Source organism: Ruditapes philippinarum, unplaced genomic scaffold (genome assembly GCF_026571515.1).
Source record: "Ruditapes philippinarum isolate M1 unplaced genomic scaffold, ASM2657151v2 ctg9290_1_1_1_1, whole genome shotgun sequence".
NCBI lineage: Eukaryota > Metazoa > Mollusca > Bivalvia > Venerida > Veneridae > Ruditapes > Ruditapes philippinarum.
The window spans coordinates 12,580-38,022 of record NW_026859943.1 but is presented as its reverse complement, the minus strand read 5'-3'; the positions used below and the strand labels follow the sequence as shown (position 1 = coordinate 38,022).

Sequence of the window (25,443 nt, the reverse complement as noted above, 5' to 3'; positions counted from 1 at the left end):
GTAAAAACAGTAATTTTCTGCTCAGTATTCGTGCCGATCGTGAAATATATACTGACCATAGTATTATTTCAAAAAAGAAAAAAAATGCGTGTAATATGTTCTGTTATTTTGTCCTGCATTTCATTGTGGATTTCATCTATTGAAGCTGGTATGTTAATTATTATATCTTTTATAACATATGAGTTTAAGTTTTATAAGTCTTGTCTTTATATAATCTAACTTTTCGGACACTTGTAAGCTAACCATATATGTTATATTTCACCATGATTTTGTTATTACATAATTATATGATATATCACCATAGAATGAAGTTTACAAACTTCAATAAAAATTAAATTTTGCACCCATTTTTTTTCAATGGTTCAAAAATAACACAGATTCTTCCGGGCCATTGAGAAAACACACGAGAAAAAATGTAGTGAAAACAAAGCAAATTGTGCTTAGTTAACAGAACATCATTCATTTTTCAATGTTTTACCGTAGAGTAATTGTTATATGACAAGAAGCAATAACTTATTAATTTTTAACATATTTTTTGTGTGTAAAACTGAAATGTTTTATCCGACCAGTGTGTTCATACTACTTGTGTTCGAAGATAGACGGGAAAGTGTGTACACGTTGTAACTACAGGCGGTTTCCCCCTCCACTACTTTCAGCTTTATTTTTATGGTATTTGCTATGGCAAAATTTAGATCTTTTTTTCAAACATCATAACTATCATTTCTAGCCAATAACTTACTAATTAATTAATTAATTAATTAATTAATTAATTTATTCATTCATTCATTCATTCATTCATTCATTCATTCATTCATTCATTCATTTATGTATTCTTTCATTTTTATAGTTTTATTTATGTTTATATTTATTTATTTTTATTCATTCATTCATTCATTCATTCATTCATTCATTCATTCATTCATTCATTCATTTATTTTTTACTTATTATTCATTCATTCATTTTTAACTAATTTATTCATTCATTTGTTTATTTATTTATTTACTTATTTATTTACTTGTTTATTTATTTGTTTATTGATTTACTTATTTATTTATCTATTATTCATTTATTCATACGTTCATTTTTAACTAATTTATTCATTCATTTGTTGATTTATTTATTTATTTGTTTATTTACTTATTTATTTATTTATTTATTCATTTATTTATTTATTTGTCAATATCAATTTCAACTCTAATATAATACATGTAAAAATGTAACTTTCAGCTAGATGGTCCGACTGGCAGGAGTTAACAAAATGTAACGCCAAGCCCTGTAACTGTAATGTTACAGAATCAAAAAGGACAAAATGCGAACAGGGAGAAATGTAAGTCAGTATCAACCGTATCTGAACTAAAGTTGTTTTTTGAAATCATTCATCATATAAATATTGAAGCGTCATTTTGATTCACTTCTGTATTTGAAATAGAACAGTACTCTTATCGTCAAAAAGTTTAACAGGTAGATTTGAGTTTCCTTGTACTTAACATGGAAAGATTTTGGTAATTACAGAATAAAAGCATTTATGTAAGTACGCAAGTAAATTTATAGGACTTTCCCTAAATCAGCTTTAACCCTAATGTGCCGACTATTTGTCAAAGTTCAATGAATATGGGTAGAAGTATATAAGCCCGAACATTTCTGTAAAATGTTTCAACAATTGGTACGGCATCAATGATTTAATTTGAGCGCAAGTTTATGAGCTTATTGATTTTATTTTGCTAGTGATAATCGCTTTTTAAAGGAATGGATTGTATTCAACTAAATCAAAGTATGTTCCATTGCACGTATCTTCGTTCAAAGAATCTTGGTTAACAGAAAACATAGCTTATTTTAGTTATTCTTTTGCAGATTTTTACATGCAAAACCTTTTTGATATTACGAAAAATAATTTTCTCAAAATCAAATTTGAATTGCTTGTCTTTAAAGTCGGTATCATTTACGAGTCTTAATTGCCAAACAATGGTAACGTATAAATGATTTACTAATAGTAATATTAAGTCTACTGTTATATAGTTAACAAAAATATGAAGATTAAGAGTATCTGTGCAACCATTTTGTTAAGGATTTCATGTTAATGAAATTACAAGCGTAACTTTTACAAAATTATTTACGAGGCTCTTAAAAACCATGGTTTTACGATATATTTTTAATAATATCAATGTAATACAGCTTCAGATATCAAGAGAGGATATTTATCTTGCTTATATTCTGTCAGTCATGTAAAATATTCAATAATGTCTCATAAAATTCCCTTGTCAAACAGAAATTTTCAACATTTACGAGCCGATCATTTACGGCACTCACCCTCTTTCACCTTCTCTTGTGATTTATTATGCTTGATTTGGTGAATTATTTCAACTTGTTAATGGGGGTTGGTATTATTGGAATGGTATTCTTCCACGAAAACAAAGAAGTATCCATGTTGTTAAAAATAATAATCTGAAATGTGTTTTACACTTGCAGATAGCTTCTAAAATAATAATTTTGATATTTTAATTGATACTTTAGACGTTTTGACTATTTTAGAGTCCAATGGATTCTTACTTTCATGAACGAATACATTTAAACTTATATTGCAATCTCAATAATGAAATAAACATGGAAAAAGGCGTACCCGTATTTTGCTTCACTGTCCCATAAATGGTAAAATTAAGTGTGGAATATTCATTCGAGTAATTGGAAATTTTGATTCCACGCTTATATGTGTACATGCAATAATATTGGAATATACTGTATTAATTGTAAGATAGAAGGTTTTTAGGAGCAGATATTGTGAGAACTAACGAGTATTTATCCTTAAATAAATACAATCTGAAAACTTTATAATATTTTCATAGATGTTTTAGTTAAATGGGATATGATTATTCATGCATCTTGATATAAGATATTTTACTTTATCTAGATACTTAATATCATACTGTACTATACAGTGTTTTGCAGCTCAATTATTAGATAATAGTTATAAGATTGATGTGTCCCGTAAATGACCAGAGCGAAAGAAAATAATAAAAAAGTGATTTTCTCAATAAAAGCGATATTTCTATGAGAAAATTGTTTGTTTTGATTTGTTCTTTTGTTATAATTTACTCTAACTTGGATTTATATGCAAATCTAGAGTTTTTTTGAACTTCTAGGACCATTTATACAATCTTTTACTATTTATTTTTACTATTTTTCATATTAATTGTTTAAAAAATGTTAATATGGCCCACTCTTGCCATAAGAATATCTGCTCCAGTTCATAAATAAATATAATATAAATATGTCCAGAACGCCGCCAAACCTCTGTCAAAATCATTGAAAGTCATGTTCAAGCAAAACGAGGAATAAAATGTTCATAAAAATATAAATCAGTGTCTTGAGACAGTATTTTGGGACATTGTTCATTATTTTAGAATAAAGTTGCGATTTTGCATCCATGAGGAAGGAGATACGCAGGGTTGTCAATGGGACAAAGAAGGTGGAGCCATGAAGAGAGAGAAATGCATGAATAATGGTAAAAATTGTCCAGGTAAATAAATCGTTTCATTGTAAATTCAATCTACACCCTTCTTCACGAATTTATTTATCTTAAAAAAATACAATTGGAAATTTTATATTTTACAAAAAATTATAATTGGCATGGCAACGGTGATTTAAAATCCTTCAAGTTTTGTTTAATTTTACAAGTGTACAATTTTTCATATATGATATTATTTAAAATTAATTATGGAATAAATAATGAAAATGCTTCGTTTATTTCAATTATATGAGCAAAGAAACAAAACAAAGTTATAGCTATAGTATAATTTCATAACTAAGGACACTTGCTTAGTAATTTACACCGTTCCAATAGCTTCATTTTGAAATGTTCTAATATTATAAATGACTTTCATGCCAAATGTTGAAATTAATATAAAAAAATGGGTAAAAGTAATAGTTAAAGTGAAATAAAAACAAAAAAGATCAGAGAGGAAAGGACCAGGTCTGGTGTAAATAGGTAATGATTCATTCGGTGAATGTAGGTAAGGCAATTAAAACACCGGCCAAATATGACTGTACCAATATTTGAGCCGCGTCACGACAAAACCAACAGAAGGGGTTTGCGACCAGCATGGATCCAGACCAGCCTGCGCATCCGCGCAGTCTGATCAGGAACCATACTGTTCGCTTACAGACCCTATAACAAGTAAAGAAACTGATAGCGAACAGCGTTGACCCTGATCAGACTGCACGGATGCGCAGGCTGGTCTGGATCCATGCTGGTCGCAAACGCACTACGTTGGTTTTGTCATGACGCGGCTCATTTGAGCAATGTCAAATTGTTTGTATATCAGTTATTATCCATATACACTAATCGATTCCAGAGGCGTAACGTAGAGGACCATCTTCGGTAACGGCTGTGTAACCAACCTGTGTCGCCAAGTATAACAAATATTGAACGCCCATTAAATATCTGATTGCGCGATTTTAAATATTATCTATATGTTAGTAATGTTTATGGCCCAAAACTGACACACAGTAATGAAGTATTGGTAAAACACATGAGTTGTAAAGTTTAATTGTAGACTTTTTGTAGTTGTGTACATGTATTTAGTTTATAATCCTACCTAAAAATATTTTTATACCTCAAACAATTTCTACCTCGTTTTGAAGGGTGTATATATCATGTGTGAAATTGTAACAAAATCGTAAACATATACATGAACTGGACTCACTTCAAAGCATACCCTTTGATTGGGTCATTTTTGCTGGGATTTACTTATTGTGATGGCAGAGAAAGGGAAAGCCATAGAAATATCATATTCAGATGCTCGTTCATTGATTACTTTTTTTCAAGGGTTTTATATTGTGACATTAGGGAAGGAGTTTTTATTTTTGCCTATGATACAAAAGAGGAAGACCATCAAAACACCCGGCAATCTGATTTATACTCGTGTATCGATGCTCTTTCTATCAATTAACATACAACAAAAACAGCAACATACTTATATTTTAGTTCAATACGCATTCCTTAACCATTTGACGTAATAACAAGTACAATATCAAATTGAAAAAGTTTCTGTATAAACTTCACGTAACATATGTGGGTGTACCCTTAGCGAAGAAAATCAAATTTGGACTTACGAATACGTTTACTAGTATAAATATACTATGACCAGGTCATCTTTTCTCGACTTCGATGGTCGGCGCGTATAGCTGGTTGTTGATGAACATCTTGTCCCGGACCAGTGCTGCTTTTTTCCGCTTTTCCTGACCTTAAGCATCTCAAGGATAAGGGAACGACTCCGGTGGTAACTGTTCAGTCACATTAAATCGCGAACTTCTAAAGCATTTCAAATGAGCTTTAATAGCTTGCACAGCCTGCTTACCTTTAAACCATACAACGATGGGTCGTATTTTGTCACATATTATTTCAAAGGTCAGAACGACGTTGAGTTGAAATTGCAAAACGGTTTCTTCGTGCCTGAATGACTGACCAGAAAACGACCCTCAGCCTCAGTAGTCACCTTGTTCTTCCACAGCCATGTCGTCTAACAGGTGTACTATGCTGTTGGAACATTGCCCAGGCCCGGATGATAACCGTATTGTCCACACCAAACACCTCACCAACCTCAGGATGTCGAGCCCCCTGCTCCATAATACCAACCACAGAGGATTCTGTCATTTTTTTCCTTTCCCACTATATATACAATATAACAAAGGATACAACTCAAAATTGCTCAATTCATGAAAAAGTAAATACAACGCAGTATGCAACAGTTTTTTTTTTCATTCTGATTGTTGGACATTGATGGAAGAATCGATAATTTAAAAAAAAGACTTACTTTGTTACATGGACAAGATATTATTAAAAATAACCTTTCATGTTCCATTTTAACACGTTCGTAAAATTTCGGTTTGTAAAATTACACGTGTAAAACGACATCTTATGCAAACGTATGCTCATATAAGAAAGTTTAATCATGTAGTCGGTTAAATATCAATTATCCACAACCATCAATGATGCAATCATTAACTTCTGGTACAAATTATTGTAACAATTTATGTTTGTTTTGATAATTTCTATCCTTGGCTTCCATTTTGATGTTGCCCGTATGTTCCAATGCGTAAATCCAACTTCTGTTAGTAGCTGTCAATTTCATTGGCTAATGAATAATAATAATCCGGATAATAACGGCATATAGCCGCGACGAATAGCGGTTTTTTCATCAGCCAATGAAAATACTCGGAACATAAACACACCTGCAAAATGGACGACAACATGAGAGCCAATGTAAATATTGAAATGTTAGCTATTTCCTGCAATGTTACAGGTTTTAATGAAGTGTTTGTATTAGAACTTGGGTAATGACTCGTTCATATATTAACTTCTACAATAACTTTGATGGAATAGATGATATTTTATACAATTTACACGTGTAAATATAAATTTAATGAAAAAATGACAGAATCCCCTGTGGGTGCGACGTGTATGCTTTGACTAATAAAGACCATCAAAATACAGGGTCACCTTGTTTCACTACTTGCACGTGGACAAGGCCAGTCATTTAAGGTTAGTGTACACAGGGTACACTCTCGATACATTACTACACGATTTACAATGTAATATTGTAAATATCATGACATTAAATGATGTATAATGCATGATGCTTTGTGGAAAACTTGGAGCTTAGCAAACTTTGAGTAGTATATATGGAGGTGTACCAACACTGCGGGCAACATCAATGGCAAAATGTGATTAAAGATTTGAAATATTCAGTATTTTAGCGAAAAAGTCCTGTACTTATTATACATTGAACTTGTGGCACACTAGGTCGTCTGACCGGGACTTCAGGCCTCACTCTGAGCCATAAACCCTTCGGATCTAGAAACAACCTCGGAGCACGCCTGGTTTCACATGCCACCAAGAAGCGTTCTTTTTATATAGAACAAGTCACTGGTATACTGGACTGTGACGAGTGGGGATAGGGGGTGGGGATAAGGTTAAAACATGTTTAGACTCATTTGGCTGTATAATTTTCCATAAAGTTTATCATTGGACAGTTTGAGATTCTCATTTTTGTGGCCAATTAAGAATTTTAAAATTGTGTCCGTGTTTGTTGTCGTTGGCATAGATAAATTGTCATAGTCATTGCTTAGAAACCAAACGCTTTTCCCCCAACGGTTTTATTTCTCTTTCATGCTATCAATAGATGAGCTCATGGTTTTAAATGATGCGTTAAAAGAGTTTTTACAATATACTTAGTAGTATTATTTCTAATTTTTAATATATATCACAGCAGGATTTTGCGAGAATTCTAACCATGTATGGGTGAGAGAACATAAATACAAATTTATCATTATCAGACATATCATAAAAACTATTGTCTACAGATTGAGCTTTCTCATAAATAACGTCACATATTTGATTATATAGAGGGCATCGTAATAAAACATGCATTTCTGTCTCAATAAACTCTTCACAAAGTAGACATACTCTTTCAGCTACTGGCATGTTGGTATAACACCAACTTTCTATTCTTAGCGGCGCAACACCACATCTGAACTATTTATGTATGCTGGCGCTGTATTTAGGCACATTGATCAATACATTTATATGGTTTACGTCAGAAATTGTTATTACATATTTTTCTAATTTATCAAGGCTTTTTTCATTATCTGTGTAATATAAGTACCTGTTTTAAAACAATTGGTTAAAATGGAACAACCCCAGCATTCAGTGATACAGAAGGTAATACAGAAATAACCAAATAAAAGGGACAGAACGTGCTCGTATAGTTAACTACATGTGACACTATATAGCCAGGTGCCTTAATCAAGTTCTATTCATTATTTGCAAAACCAGTGGATAGTAAGGTGGTGTTTGGACGTTACCTAGACTAAATATTAATTAAGAATAACACAACACTTTATAATTTTAACACATTAACATTAATTAACATACAATTTACACTGATAAATATATTTACTGTACATATTCTATCTTCACACAGGGGTATGTTTATGTATGTAATAAAAGTTAAGTTTTAAATAAATAAATAAGATATTAACCTATCATAATAAGATATTAACAAGTAGAAATTGAGTGATTATTTAATTAGTTATCAAAACGTAATAGTAGTATAGGGGCCTCTTTGGGGGCACGACTGCGCATGCGCGGCGCCAATTGGCTTCTATTTTTAGAATGACATCATCGTTCTAATTTTAGACTGACATCATCGTTCTATTTTTAGAATGACATTATCGTTCTATTTTGAACGTCCCGAAGTATACGGAGCTGACTCGTATACCCGATTTAGGACGTGAATCGCGGACATGTTAGTTCAGGTCCTTGGCCATAGACGGGGAGATAACATTTCCAGTGAAAATTATACACATGTATCCATAAAAAATATAAATGAATAAAAAATGACTTACCTTTTAATTAGGACATTTTGTATTTAAATAACAGTCTGTATTATTTATATAACAATATTAATAAAAATAGTATTAAAAAATATTATTTCAAATGTGTTTTTCTATAAACATTTCAAATAAAAGAAAATGCCTTAGTAATAAGATATAATTGAAAACTGACTGACTAATTGACTCTCTATAATACAATGAATAAGACAATTAATTTATTAGTTTAAATGTGTTTCTTTATAAACTTTTTTAACATAATTATAACAAAATATATGAAATTAATTTTCAAATTAATTCGATATTATGAGTCAGTCAAATAATGTTTCTATATAAAATAATAATAAGGACTTTTACAGTACAATAATTTAATAAATATCTGCGTAAAATACATACATACGATGTTGACTTCTCGGCGTTTCGCAACGAAATGACTTTTTCAAGTTTTTTGCATTCCTTAATACGCATGACCGGTTCTAATGACCTCATCAGCTTATTTAAAAACGGACAAAAGGCTATTCAGGTGTCAAAATTAATCCATTCAGAATGTCAACAATGTTTGGCGTATGTTGATTTAAGAGCAGATGTGCGGACAATGGTCCGTTCAACTATTAAAATTAACCCCTTTAAAGTCGCCACGCTGTTTGGCGTGTGTTTATTTAGGGACGAATACTTTAACAAAGGTTCATTTAACTGTCAAAATTAATTCCTTTAAAGTCGACGCGATGTTTGGCGTCTTGTTTATTTAGGGAAGAATACTTTAATTACGGTTTATTCATGTGCCAAGGCTAGCTTGTTTACATTATTTGACGTGTGTTGATTTAAGTTCAAAAGAGTTAACAAAGGTCCATTTAACTGTTAAAATGAATCTCTTTAAAGCAGCCACTTGGTCTGGCGTATGTTTATTTAGGGACGGATATGCGGACAATGCTCTATTCAAAAGTTTATCCGTCTAAAGTAAAAACGGGTTAGCAATAAGCTATTGAAGTGTCAGTTTACCACTTGGGCATAATTTTAAACTCATTTTGGAAAAGAAATGCCAACATGATTTTAAAACTGATCAACACGAATGTGCAAAATTATAAAAAAACACTATTATCAATGGTCACTAAAACCGAACAAAAATACAACAGAAAGGGCGTTTTTCGTCTTTTGTGCAACATTTTACGATATACATTTTGATTTTTTTCGCATTAAATGGTACACCTGACAAGTGCTTCGAAATAAACACAAGGTTCTCGATTCGATTTTTAGGCGTTCTCGAGTTAATGCCCTTTAGCGATTTTTAAACCATTTTTTCAAAGTCCATAACACCCTTAGATTTATGTACCGATGGAAAGATCTCTGCGAGTAGATACAGAAAATGTATTATTATATGGTTCTATCTCTTTTCGTTTCTGAGATAGGAGAGTTTGAATATGGCAGACATTATCACTCATGCATATAAATACGTATAACTTTTTTTGTTACTGGACATAACATAGGCATGTTGCATATCAAACGAAAGGTCTTAACAAATGCTACGAGCTCGTACTGTTAAACCGCGAGTGAAATCACTCATGCGTAAAAAATATTAAAATAACTAAAATAAGCTTACCCCAGTCTTTACTCCTCACTTATCAAACTATTTATGACAATTTACAACAGGTTTAAACCGGTATTGCTATTTTTGATCAGCCAATGAAATTGAAAAACGATGACGTCTAACAATAGACAGCCTCGTTTTGAACCCACTCTTTTTCATTAACCAATGAAAAGTGGAGAAGGATGACTGGATAAATTTTGACATAAAAAACGCCTTTTTGTCTTTTATGCAACACTTTACGATATCGATTTTCAAGATATTTGTTTCATTTGATAGACCTTACCAAATGCTTCAAAATAAACCCTAGGTTCTCGATTTGATTTTAAGCCATTCTCGAGTTATGGGCCTTTAGCGATTTTTAAACCAATTTTTCAAAGTCCATAAAACCGTGAAATGTATACAGTCGGTATTGTACTTGCGTCTACCTTTATTGAGCGACATTTTTATTAAGCGGCCGCATAAAATCCCTCCCGATGATTTTTACTTTATAAGTTAATTCCATTAAACGACGATTTTAAATGTCGGCCCAAATGTTAAAAATTCAGTGTTAAAGTATCTATTAAACGGCCGTGACAAACAATCATCCCAACGGACATTCTCACCTGTGTAGTTAGCTAGTAGGTTTGAACAAACAAATATTTTTCATGGTCATTGGTCTTTAAGTATCTCTTAAACGGCCGTCAATTAGACCGTCACAAAAAAATTGTCGTTTAAAAACGAATTTCAATTTCAATTTTTCAATTTCATTTATTCACTCAGATCATACAAACATGACAACATGAGGTTATAATACAATTACATGTACATAATAAATGAGGCTTCAGAATCAGACAGTATCAAAATAACATGATATATAAATTGTTAACATAAATATTGCGGGAGAGTCAGAATAACAATTGCAATCGTTTCAAAATCGGAGAGAAAGAAACAGTTTTCCGATAGTACATGTAATATTTATTGTGACAAATTTTGTCAGAGCAATAACGTATCACAACACCGCATTAGCACAGTTTTGTAATGTGCTCAGAGTGACTTCCCTTCCAGAAAATCAAATCGAAAATGACCTCGAAACGAGCGAAAAAATGACAGACAACTAAATTGAATGAGGAAATCGTGCATGGAATTGAGTCTGAGTAAATAGCAAATGCCATCGTTTATAGTCGAAATAAAATCGTGAAACGTAGTGGACAAAACATTGCAGAACCAAGCCTGTCATTGATGATGGTGTAGGTGTTCATCTGATGCTTTATAAAATACATGTAGTACCCCACTTAATATGACCCTTCGACAAGAAAAATAAATAAAATAAAAAAAAAATAATGATAATCTAAGATCTCTAAAACTTTAATGCTTTGAAATCGAGGTAATGTAAAATCAATAACTGAAAAAAAATCAAGAAGTTTAAAGCTCATTGCATGAAAAATTATCTAGAGGTCTGGATGATTTGAAAGCATGTTTAGCAGGAGATGTGTATGAACATATTAATAATATATGACAATATGCTTTGTTTCAAGGTCAAAATGACCTGTTAATAGTATTATAAGCGTAGATCACATTTTTACACAAATTTCTACTAAAAAAACAAGCACATATTGATGACTTTTTTTTAACGAAAAGCATAAATGTAATTATGAAACTGTAATACATATATAATATTGTACAGTTATTGTTTTTATAAAAAGATGTTATTATATCTATGACTTATAATATAAAAAAGTCTCGAATTTTCAAGAATTCTATTGAGAGACCATTTTATTAAGAGACCACTTTTTGGCAGTCCCTTGAGTGGTCTCTTAATACAATGTCGACTGTATACCGTTTGAAAGATCTCTGCGAGTAGATACAGAAAATGTATTATTCTATAGATATATCTTTTACCGTTTCTGAGATAGGAGAGTTTGAATATGGCAGACAAAATAAATCACTCATGCGGAAAAACGCGCATAACTTTTTCGTTTATGAACGAAACATAGTCTTGTTTGGTATCAAATTGAAGGTCTTGACGAGTACATTTTACTTCCGCGATCAAACCGGATGTTAAGTCACTCGTGCGTGAAATTCATTTATTCTCCCCAACCAACGGACCGATCTTATCAATACCTGTATCGAACGAAAGGTATTACTCACTAAATTCAGAAAATGTATATTTTTGTATCGCTGACTCGGATAGGACACGAGATATGAAGTAAAATCACTCAAGCGTAAAATGTGGATTGACGCCTTCCTTAGTCAACATAACCCGGTCATGTTTGGTATCGTACGAAATGTTTTAAGGTGCTCTTTATGAATACGGACTAAAAATCACTAGTGCATAAACGCTCTATTTCTATTAAACATTCTTCATTGAAAATACTGTACTTGAAATATAAACTCAACTTACTGCGTAATGATGTTTACTCTTTGACGTCCAATCACCAAATGACTGAAGTCACCACTGCGATACATTATGCGCATGCGCTGATCTAAATTTAGAAATGACATTGTCCAATCTAACAGCAGTTGGTCTTTTCTTACGGACTGAATGTAACCAATCAGACAGAAGATTTATTTGACCAATGATTTTGGTCACGTGACTATTTATAACATAAATAGATGAATAACGTCATGCCAAAAATAGCAGCCAATCAGATTTTAATACGTGTGTATAAAAAAAGAATGTTTTTCTGCGTATATTTTATTACTGGAAACAGGATTTGTCATTTATTAATTTCCTGCTCCTTCACCACCACCACCACCACAACCACCACCACCACCACCTCCACCACCACAACCACCACCACCACCACCACCACCACCTCCACCACCACCTCCACCACAACCACCACCACCACCACAACCTCCACCTCTTATTGGCTGCTATTTTTGGCATGACGTTATTCATCTATTTATGTTATAAATAGTCACGTGACCAAAATCATTGGTCAAATAAATCTTCTGTCTGATTGGTTACATTCAGTCCGTAAGAAAAGACTAACTGCTGTTAGATTGGACAATGTCATTTCTAAATTTAGATCAGCGCATGCGAATAATGTAACGCAGTGGTGACTTCAGTCATTTGGTGATTGGACGTCAAAGAGTAAACATCATTACGCAGTAAGTTGAGTTTATATTTCAAGTACAGCATTTTCAATGAAGAATGTTTAATAGAAATAGAGCGTTTATGCACTAGTGATTTTTATTCAGTATTCATAAAGAGCACCTTAAAACATTTCGTACGATACCAAACATGACCGGGTTATATTGACTAAGGAAGGCGTCAATCCACATTTTACGCTTTAGTGATTTTACTTCATATTTCGTGCCCTTTCCGAGTCAGCGATACAAAAATATACATTTTCTGAATTTAGTGAGTAATACCTTTCGTTCGATAAAGGTATTGATAAGATCGGTCCGTTGGTTGGGGAGAATAAATAAATTTCACGCACGAGTGACTTAACATCCGGTTTGATCGCGGAAGTAAAATGTACTCGTCAAGACCTTCAATTCGATACCAAACAAGACTATGTTTCGTTCATAAACGAAAAAGTTATGCGCGTTTTTCCGCATGAGTGATTTTGTCTGCCATATTCAAACTCTCCTATCTCAGAAACAGTAAGAGATAGATCCATATAATAATACTTTTTCTGTATCTACTCGCAGAGATCTTTCAAATGGTATATACATTTCACGGTTTTATGGACTTTGAAAAATTGGTTTAAAAATCGCTAAAGGGCCATAACTCGAGAATGGCTTAAAATCAAATCGAGAACCTAGGGTTTATTTTGAAGCATTTGGTAAGGTCTATCAAATGAAATAAATATCTTGAAAATGGATATCGTAAAGTGTTGCATAAAAGACAAAAAGGCGTTTTTTATGTCAAAATTTATCCAGTCATCATTCTCCACTTTTCATTGGTTAATGAAAAAGAGTGGGTTCAAAACAAGGCTGTCTATTGTTAGACGTCATCGTTTTTCAATTTCATTGGCTGATCAAAAATAGCAATACCGGTTTAAACTTGTCGTAAATTGTCATAAATAGTTTGATAGGCGAGGAGTAAAGACTGGGGTAAGCTTATTTTAGTTATTTTAATATTTTTTACGCATGAGTGATTTCACTCGCGGTTTAACAGTACGAGCTCGTAGCATTTGTTAAGACCTTTCGTTTGATATGCAACATGCCTATGTTATGTCCAGTAACAAAAAAGTTATACGTATTTATATGCATGAGTGATAATGTCTGCCATATTCAAACTCTCCTATCTCAGAAACGGTAAGAGATAGAACCATATAATAATCCATTTTCTGTATCTACTCGCAGAGATCTTTCCATTGGTACATAAATCTAAGGGTGTTATGGACTTTGAAAAAATAGTTTAAAAATCGCTAAAGGGTCATAACTCGAGAACGCCTAAAAATCGAATCGAGAACCTTGTGTTTATTTCGAAGCACTTGTCAGGTGTACCATTTAATGCGAAAAAAAATCAAAATGTATATTGTAAAATGTTGCACAAAAGACGAAAAACGCCTTTTCTGTTGTATTTTTGTTCGGTTTTAGTGACCATTGATAATAGTGTTTTTTTATAATTTTGCACATTCGTGTGATCAGTTTTAAAATCATGTTGGCATTTCTTTTCCAAAATGAGTTTAAAATCATGCTCCAGTGGTAAACTGACACTTCAATAGCTTATTGCTAACCCGCTTTTACTTTAGACGGATAAACTTTTGAATGGAGCATTGTCTGCATATCCGTTCCTAAATAAACATACGCCAGACCAAGTGGCTGCTTTAAAGAGATTCATTTTAACAGTTAAATTGACCTTTGTTAACTCTTTCGAACTTAAATCAACACACGTCAAATAATGTAAACAAGCTAGCCTTGGCACATGAATAAACCGTTATTAAAGTATTCTTCCCTAAATAAACAAGACGCCAAACATCGTGTCGACTTTAAAAGGAATTAATTTTGACAGTTAAATGAACCTTTGTTAAAGTATTCGTCCCTAAATAAACACACGCCAAACAGCGTGGCGACTTTAAAGGGATTAATTTTGACAGTTGAATGGACCATTGTCCGCACATCTGCTCTTAAATCAACATACGCCAAACATTGTTGACATTTTGAATGGATTAATTTTGACACCTGAATAGCCTTTTGTCCGTTTTTAAATAAGCTGATGAGGTCATTAGAACCGGTCATGCGTATTAAGGAATGCAAAAACCTTGAAAAAGTCATTTCGTTGCGAAACGCCGAGAAGTCAACATCGTATGTATGTATTTAACGCAGATATTTATTAAATTATTGTACAGTAAAAGTCCTTATTATTATCTTATATAGAAACATTATTTGACTGACTCATAATATCGAATTAAATTGAAAATTAATTTCATATATTTTGTTATAATATTGTTAAAAAAGTTTATAAAGAAACACATTTAAACTAATAAATTAATTGTCTTATTCATTGTATTATAGAGTCAATTAGTCAGTCAGTTTTTAATTATATCTTATTACTAAGGCATTTTCTTTTATTTGAAATGTTTATAGAAAAACACATTTGAAATAATATTTTGATATTGAATTAAGTTTTTAATACTATTTTTATTAATAATGTTAAATAAATAATACAGACTGTTATTTAAATACAAAATGTCCTAATTAAAAGGTAAGTCATTTTTATTCATTTATATTTTTTATGGATACATGTGTATAATTTTCACTGGAAATGTTATCTCCCCGTCTATGGCCAAGGACCTGAACTAACATGTCCGCGATTCACGTCCTAAAACGGGTATACTAGTCAGCTCCGTATATTTCCGGGAGGTTCAAAATAGAACGATAATGTCATTCTAAAAATAGAACGATGATGTCAGTTTAAAATTAGAACGATGATGTCATTCTAAAAATAGAATCCAATATGGCGCCGCGCATGCGCAGTCGTGCCCTCAAAAAGGCCCCTATACTACTCCTAAGCAATAGAAATCTTAACGATTTACATGTGTTATAGTGTCAAATTTTTGAATATTGTCAAAGCACTAAGGCTTTTCAGAAAACTGACCTGAAGAGATTCCAAGACAAGTAATATAGAAAATCACCCGGTATTTATACCGGTCGGTCTATTTACCCTCAAGACACCCCAAGACACCCCTGTTGTCCCCTACAAAATAAGCTTATCAACCTAACTCTGATCGAAAGGTCTCCAAACTATAATACAACTTACAATCAAATGATACCCGTAAGAATAATAAAATGCAAACAGATATTACAAGAACTCCGATACCCAGGTAGGATTATAAAAATACAAACAGCTATTACACAAACTCCGATTTCTTGTTTCTGAGTGGTGATTTGTGTGTATTATTTAAGTTCGTGTCTGGTTCATATATATATATATAAACATTATCTAAACTAAATACCAAAACATAATGCTATATACAACTTATCAAAAGATAATGTTGCTTAGAGAATATGTATTCAAATTAAGATTGTAATGGATTTTTATATTTCTTTTTTCGAACAGGGTGGTCCGACTGGCAGCTTGGAAAGTGTGACTGTGAATCCAATTTTAGACTTATTAAACGAGAGTGTAACAACCCCCCACCTATACACAATGACGTTCTTTGTAAAAGTGAGTGTTTTTTCCTGAAATTCAGGCTGTTAGTTTATAAGTATTGACAAATTTATTTTAAGACGCTCTTCATATATACATGGTCAAGCATGTATACGTGTAGTTCTACCACACTACGTTTTTCATTAAATTTCATTAAATTTACTCAATATGATACCACTCTTAAGTTCCTCAACAAATATTAGCATTTACATACAACTTGTTTATATGTTTGTATATATTTTACATAATGAATTCTATTTGTACATTAAATTAGAAATAAATAAACATAAATATATTAACACAAGAGATACAGACCATCAGTGGTAATATTTATATCTTTATCAGTTATTCTTATATAATCATTAACATTTCATTAACATAAACATATTTAATCACTGATAAAATATGGGTTGTATTTCATTATCTTTTATTTCTCATTGGTCGCATTATGATAAGGAAAACATTCGTGTGTTGATCACTAATAAGACTAGGTATATATATATGACCGATTATTAAGTATTTATATTTAACAACATCAACAGTAACTGGTAGGACTTAATGCCGATTGCAATCCTACTATTTCAGATGACGCTAAAGAAGATGCGATGAAAGAAGAACAAACTAGTCCCTGCAATTGCACAGGTAAATTATTTGGGATTAATTCTTTTTGGGTACCTTAGCACATGCCACTTTGATGTTTAAGAATCTTTGTGTGTTTCAAGTGACATCTCTTCTGTAACTAACCACTTACACAGTTTTGATACAAATTCGATATTCTGTTCAAAAATGTCTGACTATAGCATACAATGTATCTTGTTTAGAGAAGCTAAAAGAGATTATAAGATAAGTTCAACCTTTATTTCTTACAAAAGCTCCATCTCTATAATTTCAAGTTTTAGAGCTCAGATATTTGGTGTGATGTCTTGTGGTGGAATGCTATTTAGTTTGTTCAAATCAAGACCCGGGGTCAAGGTAAGGCCCGCCCAAGGAGTCATGTGATTTTACATAGAGTTATTGATAGGGTTTGTTTTTAAACATTTTTTTTCTTAAGCTTCAATCATTTGAACTTTTAATGTTTAACATGGTATAGTTAATCACTGTCCTAGATTTTCAATTTTTTCTCTTCAAGAGCTCAGATATTTGGTGTGAAGCGTTCGATAATGTCCTGCGTCATGAGTCATATAGGAAAACTTTTAAAAATTGTTTGTTCTAAGCGCCGTGACCTTGAGCTTTTAAAAATATTTGTTGTGTAAATCATAACCTTTGATACTTGATTTTACATAGTCTAATGTTGGAACAATCTTAAAAAGCGCCTTGACCTACAGCTAAGATAATTTCATTTGTAGAATTGTATATGAGATCACTGCTTAGTGTGTTCAAATTATGTTTTGCAAAATTACAATAAAATAACAGTTTAACAAGGAAGCTTAGATTTTTGTATTTAAAGTAGAATTCATTTATATTTTTACACACAAATAGCTCGAAACTACGAAAACACGAAATTACGATGGTGAAAAAGACCTATCAATGAAACCACGAAAATGAAAATGCGCTGGTGAAAAATCAAAATAACGAAAACGCGTTTGTGAAAACTCTATATAATTTCGTGTTTTCAACATCGCACTTTTGACTTTTCACTATCGTTGTTTCGTAACTTCGACTTTCACCCTCCTATTTTGGACATTTCATAACTGTATTTTAGAGATTTCACCATTTTGCATTCGTTATTTCAACTTTTCACCATCATTCATGATCAAAAGCAATTGACATAATTATTTCTGTGAAATTGTTCCCTTGGTTAAAATATTTTCTGATATCATCATGTATTTTAAGTGTGTGGGTGCTTATGCCAGATAGGAACGCGACAGTACGATGTCAGATGAAAAGTCAAATTTACGAAGATGAAAAGTCGAAAGTACGACGATGAAAAGTGGAAATAATTAAACCAAGATGATGAAAAGTCGAAAATACGAAACAGAAGTCAAAAATATGATGATGATTTGTCGAAATAATGAAAACCAAGATTGTGAAAAGCCGAAGGCACGATGGTAAAAAGTCGAAAGTTTTAGTTTTAACTATCGTGGTTTCGTTATTTGGACTTTTCAGCATCGTACTATCGGCGTCACCATCATACCTTCGCCTTTTTTACCATCATAAGTTCGAGTTTTCATTGTTTTGAGTTATTTACTTGTCGCGATGGCCGTAATGGAAAACCGTACACAAATTCCACTTATTTAAGAGAATCAAAGGGCTGCATGCTTTGTCGTATTTTCTGATCTTTCCTGTATAAGTTTATTTTTATATACTATAATTCATCTTACGCAGCGACTGCGTTTAGATTTTTTTCTATAACAGTTTGAGATTGATACATATGGAATTTTGCATGCCTAGAGTTGCATCAAAAAATCATTTTTCATGTTTTTATGACAGCCACACTTTATCCTTGCATATCGTGGCTACTTCCTTAAAAAAGACACTTTAAAAAAATGTTGCCTCGACTAGGATTTGAACCTTAGGCCTCTCACACCCTAAACGAACGCGCTACCTCTACACCAAGGTGAAGTAATACGTATGTAGCTTCAATAAAAACAAATACATTGTAATTCTGAAACTGACAATTTCCATTTCGTGTTTGTAATCCTTATAAATTTCGAGGTATTTTTTTCACGATAAACCTGTTGTTAAACACTGATGTAAATAATTTAGCGAAAATCTTCTCGCCAAAACAGTCCGACATGTATATATTCCACTACTTGACAGTCAGATTCATTTGTGTACTACGCTCTGGAGTATTCGGTAATCGACATAGCTAAAAATAGCATTTTCATTGATTAAGCTTTACGGAAATAGTCGAACATTATTCATTGGGTAAAAAAGCAATGTAATTCGTTAAATGTGTACATTAAAAATTATTCTTTCTTTTAAATTGCTGATTTTAAGCAGTTTTGAGTAAGAACTGCTTTGCGTTGTTAGGTCTGTGAGGAAATTTTGTGTTAGACCGTGGATGTACTGATCTTGCGATCAGAAAATACAAAAATAGATTATAATTTGACATATTTTAGCATTTTAACTATCCCGTTATATATAATGTTTTGATATGCAATTAACTGAGATATATTAGCATTTCATATATCAGGTTATATGTTGTTTTATCTTTTTATAGAAGAAGAAATGGCTACAACAACTACAACAACAACAACAGCACCGACAACAACAACGGGATCATCGACAACGCCTCTTCCGGTATGTTACATAACCTGCTGAATTTGTGTAATTTAATTGCTTTGCTTTAAAGTCGGGAGAATGTCATTGAAACTTAAAGGATGTAAACAACAAAACCAAGGTGTACAAGCTGCAATACAGCCAGGCCAGACTGTGCGTTCTCAATGCTAGAATCAATTTATCATGGTTACAAAGTTAATATTTATTGCCCACAATATTAAAATACAGGAAAATATCATCGCAAAAGCTGAACAAAAGTTTATAACTTGTTCCAGTTTAAAATGCTATAGACTTACGTTATGTATTGATCTTATCATACTTTTTTCCAAGAAATAATAACTTAAACATAGATAAGTGAACAAAACTATGTGGGAAAAAATGGTCATAGATGTTTGTTCTTCCGTAGCTTTATTTTTTATATAAATCCGCAAATCACTTATTCAGTAACTATTGTCGTGAAAACTGGCACCTTTTTTCGGGGTCCCGTTATTAACTTTGGTACCTCTCTATCTGTCAGTTTTAGCTCCACTTTCCGAAGAAACAAAGTGCAGCTATTTTTCCGAAGAAACAAAGTGCAGCTATTACTATGACCCTAACGACGGCGTTCGATTACCTTTCGATTTACCGTTAATGTCCGTTTTTAGCTCACCTGAGCATATCCTAAGATATTAAACATGAAACATCTTCTAATGAGTGTCTACCAAGATTGTTCAAATAAAAGCCCTGGGGTCAAAATTGGCCCCGCCCCAGGGGGTCATTGATTTTCCTTATATGCATATAGTAAAAACTTAAAAAAGTCTTCTTCTAAAAAACCCAAAGAGCTAGAGCTTTAGATATTTGGCATGAAACATGTTCTTATGGATGTCTACCAAGTTTGTTCAAATAAAAGCCCTGGGGTCAAAATTGGCCCCGCCCCAGGGGGTCATTGATTTTCCCTATATGCATATAGTAAAAACTTAAAAAAATCTTCTTTTAAAGAACCCAAAGAGCTAGAGCTAAGATATTAAGCATGAAACATGTTCTAATAAGTGTCTACCAAGATTGTTCAAATAAAAGCCCTGGGGTCAAAATTGGCCCCGCACCAGGGGGTCATTTATTTTCCCTATATGCATAAAGTAAAAACTTAAAAAATCTTCTTTTAAAGAACCCAAAGAGCTAGACCTAAGATATTAAGCATGAAACATCTTCTAATAAGTGTCTACCAAGATTCTTCAAATAAAAGCCCTGGGAACAAAATTGGCCCCGCCCCAGGGGGTCATTGATTTACCTTATATGCATATAGTAAAAACTTTAAAAAATCTTCTTCTAAAAAAACCAAAGAGCTAGAGCTTAAATATTTGGCATGAAACATGTTCTAATGGATGTCTACCAACTTTGTTCAAATAAAAGCCCTGGGGTCAAAATTGGCCCCGCCCCACGGGGTCATTGATTTTCCCTATATGCATATAGTAAAAACTTAAAAAAATCTTCTTTTAAAGAACCCAAAGAGCTAGAGCTAAGATATTAAGCATGAAACATCTTCTAATAAGTGTCTACCAAGATTGTTCAAATAAAAGCGCTTGGGTCAAAATTGGCCCCGCCCCAGGGAGTCATTGATTTTCCCTATATGCATAATTAAGTAAAAACTTTAAAAAAATTCTTTTAAAGAACCCAAAGAGTTAGAGCTAAGATATTTAGCATGAAACATGTTCTAATGGGTGTCTACCAAATTTGTTCAAATAAAAGCCCTTGGGTCAAAATTGGCCCAACCCCAGGGGTCATTGCTTTTCCCTTTATACATAGAGTAAAAAGTTAAAAATCTTCTATTAAAGAACCCAGAGAGCTAGAGCTAAGATATTTAGCATGAAACATGTTCTAATGGATGTTTACCAAGTTTGTTCAAATAAAAGCCCTTGGGTCAAAATTGGCCCCACCCTAGGGGGTCATTGATTTTTCCTATATTGCATACAGTAATTAAATACTTTAAAATCTTCTTTTAAAGAATCCAAAGAGCTAGAGCTAAGATATTTAGCATGAAACATGTTCTAATGGGTGTCTACCAAGTTTGTTCAAATAAAAGTCCTGGGGTTAAAATTGGTCCGGCCCTGGGGGCCTATGTTCAGGTGAGCGACCCCAGGGCCATCATGGCCCTCATGTTTTTTAGAAGCGATTAAAGCTATTTCACTTCAAACTTGGTATACATGTTTTTGTCATAACAAAAAGGCATTTCAAAAGGGCAGATAATCCGAAAATTATTTTTGCACAGTTATGTACCCTTTGGAACTTAAACTCTAAGCCTTGGTCAACTTTTTTGTTTAAAGTCAATTTTACAAATAACTATCGAATCAATTCACTTCAAACTTGATATGTATATACGCACTATCAAAGTATTACACCACGTGTTCCTTTTAGCAAAGTAATGCTCCTTTTTGATAAAATTGTCAAAATTGAACTGTTCAAACTTAAATACATTTTTAGTTTTTCAATTGGAATGCATTTTTAAAGGGTAGATAACTTTTTACTTTATTCAGTTACTTTATTACTTTGGATTTTGATTTTCTTAATCAAAATTTTTGTCCAGGAACATTTCTCAAACACACTGAACCGAATTTCTAAACGTCCACCCTATGTTTTACAAAATTTAAACAAAAGAAATAAGATTTGGCTTTTTTTATTCCATGATATGATAGAATGTATTCCAAATATCAAATGAAAATTTTCATCAGATATAAAGATATGTTTTAACCAGAGATATTTAAAGAAATTAAACAACCCTGAGAGCGAGAAATAACATTGTCTTTCATCAGATTTAGCTCGACATTCAATAGGTTGTGTGTCCTCCGACAGCGGCAATAATGGCATGAAACCTTGACAGCATGGATATAATAAATCTGTGAAGATACTGCTGGGGCATTGCAGCCCGTACCTGGATAACATACCTTGTTAGGTCGACAATATTTAACTGTTGTGTCCGGGCTCTTACTTGTCTCTTTAGAATATCCCAAATACATCCGATAGGATTTAAATCAGGATTTCTTGCAGGCGATTGGAGAGTCCTTACGTTATTGTCATGGTACCTCTAGAAACGTGACAGAATGCATTATCCTGGGCTTAAATCATTCCACGATTTTCGCGAACATTAGGAATAAGAATAAGAATTAAGTGACGTACCTGTCGGATAGATAAACCAGCTTGTAGCATACCAATGACCTGTCCACGGTCTTGAACATTCATTCTAGCCATATTGTATGATTTTTTAGTTAGGAAATGTATATGGATCAATTTTATATTGAAAATTAAATACTACCATTTTGTACATTAAATGAACGTGCTTTGGTTCCTCGACAATTAACCTCGCTGTAAAATCACGATTTTTTCATGTAGGATACTTAAAACTAACATTGAAATTACACATGCAAATTTTCTAACTTGAATATTGCTGATTTTTACCAGAATCATACGATATAGACTGGACGTTTACAAATTCGTCTGAGTGTATATCAAAAATTTTCAAGTTCACTAGTATTTATTCAGTCAAATTTTAAGTTTTTGTAGCGATAGGGGAGATAATTCTGAAAGTCTTTTTTGCTTTATTATTTCCCTTGTTTGACGACTATACAGCACTGAGAAAACTGCAGCGCGCCGTATTTGTACGGGTCTTTTAAGGAAAACATTTAACCATTGAAAATCATTTCATTGCAAATAATCGCCATTTACTTTAAGTTATAGATCCTACCCTTTGGTATCTTGGAAAACTTTTTGATATTTTTTTCAAGTGCTCGAAGTTTGTGATTTAATTTTGGCAAACGCATATTTGTCCTTTTCTTCATATAAAAACTATGTTGAAGTGAATATAAGATTGACATATAGTCAAAAGTTAATAGTTACCAAATATTTGTCGATGATACACTGAAGTTGGTGGTTATGTACACTGCAGTATCTATGTCTATGCCTGAACAGAAATAAGCTCATTTAACTCATTTAACAACAGGAGATATTTTATATCGGAAAATTAGTAGAGGTTTTCGAACGTTCTGTGTTTTTCTTTTTTTCTTTTTTTAATTTATGACACCATTAAAATGTTATTACATGATGTTTCAGTGTTGTAAGGAAGAAAACAAAGGTAATGATAATGAAAATAATGGTAATGTGGTGTTAGGAGATTCTGCAACAGAAGCAACAACAACAACAACAAAGAAGCCATCTCAAGTGGACCTCGACTACTATGCTATGTATGATGACTTGCTTCAGGAGAATCCTAACTGTCGAAATTGTAGTTCAGCAGAAAAAGAAGCAGACAATGACTACGTGCACTACTTGTATTACGATGAAGACGGCGGAGACCAAGGAGACGGTGGAGACGGCGAAGACAGTTATTTTGGAGATTTATGAAGCCGTCTTTAATAATACTTTAGTATTATTGACAAAATTAATTACGATGACATGTTATGACTGAGATTGTCAAATAGGAACATCATAAAATTTGATGATAGTGAATATTTTTAATACTAATCTATAATCACACTAAATGTCATTTATGAACATGTCAATTGACAAAACTTTTCATCAGTTTTAGAGAAAAACTTCATGTCGCTTATTTTGGTCGAACTAATTACATGGATACACGAATCAGATGATTTTACACGTGGTATCTGATTGGAAAAATATATGATTTTAAAAAGATTACTGCAATAAAAAATTAATTGTATAAGACATAAATGCATTATATTATATTTTGACAATGATAGTGTATTACTGAAAAATGCCTTTTTTTCATATTTGCATCTGTTATCTTCTATTTTTGTTGAAAAGAGCATGGACATTTTGTTACATGGACATGCGTTTGAATATTAAGGTGTCCATACCATGTTTAATACTTGATTAACGTCAGTTTTACACTTTTGATGTTATACCTATGTTCAGAAAGAATGTCTGAAACCGCACTGTTAATTTTGTACAGGTGTCCTTTACATCTCACCTATGTTGTCAATTTTACTGTTCCTTATAGTGAATTAATAAAGTAGGTCATATCATAATTCTATTTGGAAAATGGCTCACATTTTATTACTAACAGCTACATGTATGTCTGAGAAGGATATTACACAATTAGACCTACAGACTTGTGTTTTAGTTTAACTGATGCAGATGCTAAAAATGTAACCTGAATAAGAATTTCCTGAATTTGATAAAGTAGTATAACAAGATCATGTTCAAAGCAGAGCATTATACACCCAAATATATTTTTTCAGTAATTATAATAGGGAAGAGCACCAATGAAGAAACTTTTTAGAAAAATATTTTATCTTAAACTTCCGTATAATATTGTATGAGCTCCAAGATAGGGAATTTTTTTTTTGGATTTACAAATGTTTAATAGAGGTCTACTAAGCAATGCTTTATGCGAAACTTAGAGGCATAATAGTTATCAACAAACAGATGTGATCTTAGATCTGGGCTTTGTAGTTTTCTCACAAAAATCTTAATGTGTTTTTATGAATTAGTAACGATTCGCCACACTAACGATTCGCCACATAACGATTCGCCAAAAAGTAATAACGATTCGCCACAGTTAAATAACGATTCACCACAGTATGATTATAACAATGATTTTCTTTAGTAATCAACAAACCGTTTTCTTTTTTTTTAATAATTTAATAATGTGTAACACATGGTGTTATAACA

The 25,443-nt window shown here is 32.4% G+C and overlaps 1 protein-coding gene across 1 annotated transcript; it reads left to right on the top strand.

The window, feature by feature from the left end:
• Positions 1 to 11: 11 nt before the first annotated feature.
• Positions 12 to 24,878, top strand: LOC132758362 (ectin-like). Its single transcript, XM_060749979.1, has 7 exons — positions 12 to 148; positions 1,229 to 1,328; positions 3,400 to 3,515; positions 16,471 to 16,578; positions 17,146 to 17,202; positions 19,724 to 19,803; positions 23,863 to 24,878. The coding sequence occupies exons 1-7, from the start codon at positions 85 to 87 to the stop codon at positions 24,151 to 24,153; spliced, it is 816 nt and encodes a 271-aa protein (XP_060605962.1). The 5' UTR covers positions 12 to 84; the 3' UTR covers positions 24,154 to 24,878.
• Positions 24,879 to 25,443: the final 565 nt, after the last annotated feature.